This window comes from Monoraphidium neglectum (genome assembly GCF_000611645.1).
Source record: "Monoraphidium neglectum strain SAG 48.87 unplaced genomic scaffold scaffold00464, whole genome shotgun sequence".
Taxonomy (NCBI): Eukaryota; Viridiplantae; Chlorophyta; class Chlorophyceae; order Sphaeropleales; family Selenastraceae; genus Monoraphidium; species Monoraphidium neglectum.
Genome location: NW_014013164.1, coordinates 22,058 through 27,928, shown reverse-complemented (window position 1 = coordinate 27,928; position 5,871 = coordinate 22,058). Strand labels below are relative to the sequence as shown.

General features: G+C 68.2%; 1 protein-coding gene across 1 annotated transcript; it reads right to left on the bottom strand.

Moving 5' to 3' along the window:
• Positions 1-356: 356 nt before the first annotated feature.
• On the bottom strand, positions 357-4,297 carry MNEG_3630 (phosphoenolpyruvate carboxylase; the record flags this gene model as incomplete). The annotated part of the gene is made up of 10 exons (XM_014047897.1): positions 357-704; positions 952-1,049; positions 1,427-1,515; positions 1,864-1,934; positions 2,203-2,311; positions 2,620-2,776; positions 3,054-3,126; positions 3,541-3,580; positions 3,885-3,985; positions 4,259-4,297. The coding sequence occupies 10 exons, from the start codon at positions 4,295-4,297 to the stop codon at positions 357-359; spliced, it is 1,125 nt and encodes a 374-aa protein (XP_013903351.1).
• Positions 4,298-5,871: the final 1,574 nt, after the last annotated feature.

Below are 5,871 nucleotides of genomic sequence, written 5' to 3'. Positions count from 1 at the left end.
GGGGGGGGGTTGGAGAGGTGGGGGGGTTGATATGAGACATGTGGTGATGTCACATGATAGAATTTCGAGAGGATATGGAACATGAGAAGGCAAGGCAAGATAAGAGCAGCCGCCATATGAGCGTGGGTATGGTGGGCTTTCGGGGTGGAATTGCAGGCAGGGGGGGGAGGGGAAAGGAGCCGCCGCGCGCATCGAGGGCGCGGCAGGAGGGAGGGGTGTGCGTGCGGGCGGCGAGCGGCCGTCGCCAAAATTGCGGGCGTTGGCGGTGGACAATGGGCGCCACATGTGAGCCATCCAGGGCTCAGCCCCTGCCATCGCAGGCCTGCTTGTGAGCCATCCAACGCTCCTCCCCCCTGCTAACCAACCACCCCAAGCGGCGCGGCGCGAATCGAACCAACACCCACATAGCGCAGGTGTGAGGGGCTGTCCCCGCCCGCGGCGCTGCTCCCGCCGATTCCCTTGACTCGCACCGCCCCCACCCCCGCTGCCGCCGCGCCCGCGGCGCCCGCTGCGTCCGTTGCCCCGGAGCTCCGCCGCGGGCGGCCACCCGCCGTCGGCAGCGGCCCCGCGCCGTCGGCGGCGGCGCGGCCGAGGGGGTTGGCGGCGGCGGCAGCGGCGGCGCGGGCGGTGGTGGGCGTGGATGCGCGGGAGGGGTCCTCCGATACTTCAAGGGAGTACTCCACCTCGCTGCCGCCCTCGGGATCCTGTCAACATGGCGAGGGCGGCGTGATGCGGAATGGGGAGAGATTGAGGGCACGCGTCTCGTGTGGGGGTGCGCGCGAGCCGGCCTCGGCGGGCGCCGTAGTGCAGCCGGCGCGCGTCGCGGCCGTGCTTCCGCGGCATGCCGCGAACATCGCCGCCGCCCAGTGGCCCCGCCACATCCGATCCCTGCCAAAAGCATCAGGTGCGCCCCGCGCGGCCGTGCCCCTCGCCCCCAGCCCGGCGGCCCACCTGGCCGGGCAGTTCGTGGGGCACCACCGCCCCCCTTTCGGCCTGCAGCATCGCCTGCTGCTCGTAAGACCCCCCGGGGTGGGTGCCCGACACCATGCCTGCGTGGAGCATCCAGAGAGGAATGTGTGTGAAAAATTGTGTGTATATGTGTGAGTGTGTGTATGTGTGTGTGTCTGTGCTGAAGCGAGCGGGAAGACGAAACACAGGGGCAGTCGGGGTGTTGAGAGGGGCTCAGGGGCGCGACCAGTTGCTGACCCGCTCAAATGACTGATCAACCGCGCATTCGCTCCCTAGCAAGGGCTCGAGCCGCAGCGGGCGCCCCCTGTGCGCGGGAGCTCGCGCAGCCGCTGCGGCCAGAGGGCCGGGCGGGCGGCACGCGCACGCGCACGCGCAGCGCTGCGGCAGCCAAAGGGCGGGGCGGGCGGCGATTTTTGCGCAATTCGGCGTTGGGTGGAAGCTGAACAGGCGTGCGCACCCCCTGGGTAGGACGCCTCGTCGGTCTGCGTGGGGTGCGCTGATGTCATCGCCACCTTCTCGCTCGCGGCGTCGCTGCTCTCGGCGCCCCTGGGGGCGGGGGGTGGCGGCGGCGGCGAGGGGGACGGTGTTTTCGTCTCAGAATCTGCGTGAACAAAAATCTTATGCAAAAACAACGCTTTGAAGGCAGGGGCGAATTTAGACTCTCGAAAAGTAGGCAACCATGTGGTCGGGTGGGAGGCCGCGGCAGACAGCTGTAGGCACAAGCGACCGCGGCGCACCCTGCTGACCGGCAGTTTGAATGCTGAGTGATTCACTGCTGCCGTCCCCATACATAAATTCCCAACGGGGCACCCCAAGCCGCGCGCGTTTCGAGCCGCCTCGCGCAGCAGCGCTTTTCGCGCGCTGCTGAACGGAAGTCCGGGGGGCGGCCCCCACCTGTGCTTGTTGATCTCGAGGATCTCGGTGGCCATGCGCCACACCTGGTCGCTGCACTGGTTGTTGGACAGCTGCAGGGGGCGGAGACGCGCGTTCGACCGATCACGATTGTCAGATGGCAAAGGTGGGAAGGTGGGGAAGGGGAGTGTTCAGAGGGGCCGCGACGGCAAAACCATCGAAAAGCAGGCGCGTCTCGGCGGAGGCCGGCGAGGCCGCGCGCCCCCAAAGTGCCACCACGTCCGTCGACCGACCGCGATCGAGCGCCGGCAGAGCGGACGGGGCCCGCTCGCGACCAGATCACCAGATCGTCAGATCACTTCGGATCGCGCGGCCGCCCACCTCGAAGCGCAGCACGTCCACCTCCCGCAGGTACAGGTCAGCCGCCATCCAGCGGCCGAGGGCCGTCACATGGTGCGTGGTTTTGGACGTCACGTTGGGGTTGCCGTCCCTGGGGGTGATTGTTTGGGAGGGGGGGGTGTTGTGGGTGTTTCTTGCGCTGCTTGCGCGCCCTGGACCCGCAGCAGATGCGACCAAAGAGGGGCAAGTCCTCACGCATGCGAGCACTGGGGCTCCTCGCCCTAGCGAGCAATCACGAGAAGAACGGCAAAATCGCACCCACGCACGCGCACACACACACACACCTAGACGCCCAACTATTCACCACACACGTGCACCCACACACACGCACCCACGCCCGTGCCCACACACACGCCCATGCACCCACCCACCCACACACACACATATGCACACGCCCACCTGTCCCCGCCCATCCACGAGCCAAACTTGATCGGCGTCGCGTTGAGCGGCAGCTCGCGCCCCGTGTGCTTCTTCAGGGCGCTGCTCATGCGGCGCAGGAACGTGGGCACCGCGGACCACAGGGACTGCTCCACGACGTGCAGGCCCCCGCGCGCCTCTGCGTCGCGCGCGTAATCGGCCCAGCGCGGTTTGCGGGGGGTCGTTCGCTTGTGAGTTTCGCAGGGGCACGGGCCGCGTAACCAGAACGGCGGCGCAGAGGCGGCGTTGGTGGGCGGACAGCCGGCTGGCGTCCGCTGACGACGGCCCGCCCGCTTGGTCTTGGGCCGCGGCTCCTCCGGGCGTGCCGCAGTGGCGTGAGGGTGCGCACGCGCGCATGTGGGTATATGTATGTGTGTGTTTGTGTGTGATTGGGGGGGTGGGGCGGTGGCGCTCACCGTCCACGGGCGAGGGCTTCTGCCTGCGCAGCTCGTCGGTCTGCCACAGCGCGGTGACCTCGCGCACCAGGTCCTGCGGGGCGCAGCACGGTTGACCGTTCCACGTGGTTGGTTTGACCCGTGATTGCTGCCAGCTTCGCAACTGAACAACCACCTCAGTGACAGGCGAGTAACAGACAGCCAAACTAGAGGGAAGTCCGGCCACCATTCGTCGGCACGGGAAGCGGTGCGGTCACAAGCGCGCGCACAGGGGGGAGCACAGCCCGGCTGGGCAGAGGGGGCACCGGCAACTGCTGAAGCGCAGGCAGCCGCCGGCTGCTGCCCATGCTTGTGTGCAGAGCGACGGCTCTGGCGTTAAATGCTTTTTTGGCGCTTTCTAAGTATTGCACGGGCGCCTCCAACACAGGCTGGATTCGGCCCCGTCGCGGTGCGAACTGTGATCTGTGATCTGCGATCTGCGATCTATGATATGTGATCTGGACCCCACCTGGATGACCAGCTCCCTCTCCTCGGGCATCAGGTCTTGCCTGCGGGTGGGAGTGGGTTCACAGGCGAAAGCAGCACAGAGGTATCAGATTACGCAGCCAGCTGGGAGCCGCGCCAGCATCTGGACAGCCCAGGGCGGTAGTGGGAGCCCCAGCGTCCCCCCCGCACGATGTCTAGGCACGGCAGGCGCGCCACACCTAGCACGCGGCGCCTCGCCAGCCCCGCTCGCCCTTAAGTCCTTGCAGAGGGGCGGCGCCGCGCCGCCGCGCGGCCTTGTCAGCTTGCGGCCCCCGACCTCGCGCTGGCTCGACCCCGCGCGCGCGTCGCCGTCATCGTCCCGCCCACCGGTCGTGCTGCTGCAGCAGGGCGGCGATCTTGGCGTGCTTGTACTGCAGGGTGCGGCGGTTGACTTGGGTCGGGTGCGCCGTCAGGACGATCTCCACGGTCTGCGGGTTGCGCAGGGTGTGTTGAAAAGGGGGGGAGGGTGCCACGGTCAGGGAGGGGCGAGGCGAGGTGCAGTCATGCAAAGGGGGGAGGCCTGTCGCGCCTGGGCCTAGTGTGGCGGGGCGGGACCGTCATCTTCTGGTGGGTGTGGGAATCCTGGCGCGGGCAGGCGCATTCATCCATAACACACACAATGCACCCACACAAACACACACACACACACACAAACAAAACATCCCAAGCACTCGAACACGTACGCTGCCACGCCCTCACACCTGGTTGGTGATCTCAGTGAAGAGGTCATCGGGGTCCATCCCCTCGGTGATCAGCCGCTCTGGGCAGGAAATGCCGCGGAAGCCGGGGGGACGGGTGCGCAAGGGGGGTTAAACGTGGGACTGGACAACGCCCTGGTTGGCAGGGGCGATCGACAACCCTGCGCGGTGCGCTTTGCATTTCAACGGCAGGCGCGTCACCCTGCGTGCGGGGCTGGCCATCGGTTGAATTTGTATTGACGCGGCCCCCGCTCGCGCTGCCGGCGCTGCGCTTGGCACCCCTGCCCGCTTGCCGGGCCGCGAAGCGAGCAGCCGCAGGTGCAGGGCGCCCCCCCCCCCAAAATCTCCCTCAACACCAAACTCCCCTAGCCCCCTCACCGAACGTCTCGTCGCACGACTTGGGGTTCTTGGCCTGGGTCCTCGCGCGCCGCACCCTGCGCGCGTCAACGCAGGCCGCAAGGAGCGCCGCCGCGGCCGGTCAGGAGCCGGGGTGCGCGGCGCCCCGCTCGCCGTCCCCGCGCGCCCCGAGCCCAGCCGGCTTTCAACCGAAACAGCACACGCACGCACGCGCGGTGTGTGAGTCACGACGTGCAAGCGGCCGCGTGTGTCGGAGCCATTGCGGCGCGCGGCCCCACTCGCCCCCGGGGCGCGCCTGTGGTGCAGCTCTGCGATGCCCGTGAGGTTGAGGTAGTGTCCCAGCGCGCGCGTGAGGGGCATGGCCTCGTCCAGCCCCATGTTCATCAGCTCGTCCGCCATGCGCTGAGACAGCAGCCGGCTCGCGCCCTGGGGATGGGAGGTGGACGAGGTGAGCCCCCCGCCTCCTTGCGCGCTGCCCGGGTCGCAGCTCAAATCGATCAGGCCTTTTGTGGCGGGGAGCGCGCGCGGCACCCAGGTCGGGGCGCCAAGTGCGGGCCGTGAGCCTGCTCCAGCGCCGCAGGCCCACCCACCGGGTCGTGTTTGAGCGCCATGTCCGCCGCACACATCGCCAGCCCCCGGATCCGCTCCACCTTCGCGCGCAGGCGGGTGCGTGCGTGTGTGTGTGTAAGCGTGTGTGTGTGTGTGTGTGTGTGTGTGTGTGTGTGTGTGTGTGTGTGCGCGCGCGCGCACGCGCGTGCGTCTGCGCTCGCGTGACCACGCATGTGCGCGCATCGCACCTCCCGCGCCGGCCGCGGGCATGCGTGCAGGGCGCGGCGCTGACACCCATGTGACGTGCCTCGCAGCGGCGCAGCGGTGCCGCCGTGCTCTGGGCCCGTCCCGCGGCTGTATCACATCTTAGGGGGATAGCCCGGCTCGCCTTGCTGAAGAGCTCTGTGCCGACATCTGCCTTAAGGCAGTCGTCCAGGAGGATCCCCAGCAGCTTGCAGTCGTCGATCAGGGGGGCCAGCGAGTAGCTGCGGGGAAGCCGGCGGCGGCAGCGGCGGTGAGAGCGCACAGGAGGTGCTTTGTCGGATGCGGGGGGCTGCGGGCATAGGTGGCTGCTGCGTTTGGGCATCCACTCTTCTGCGAAAAATTAAGCGCTGAGCGGGCTCACTCCTCTGCAAAGTGGTAGTCATCGGTGCTGTCTGTCATCTTGGCGGCGCGGCGGCCGGCAGCGCGCCTGCGTCACACCGCCTGCC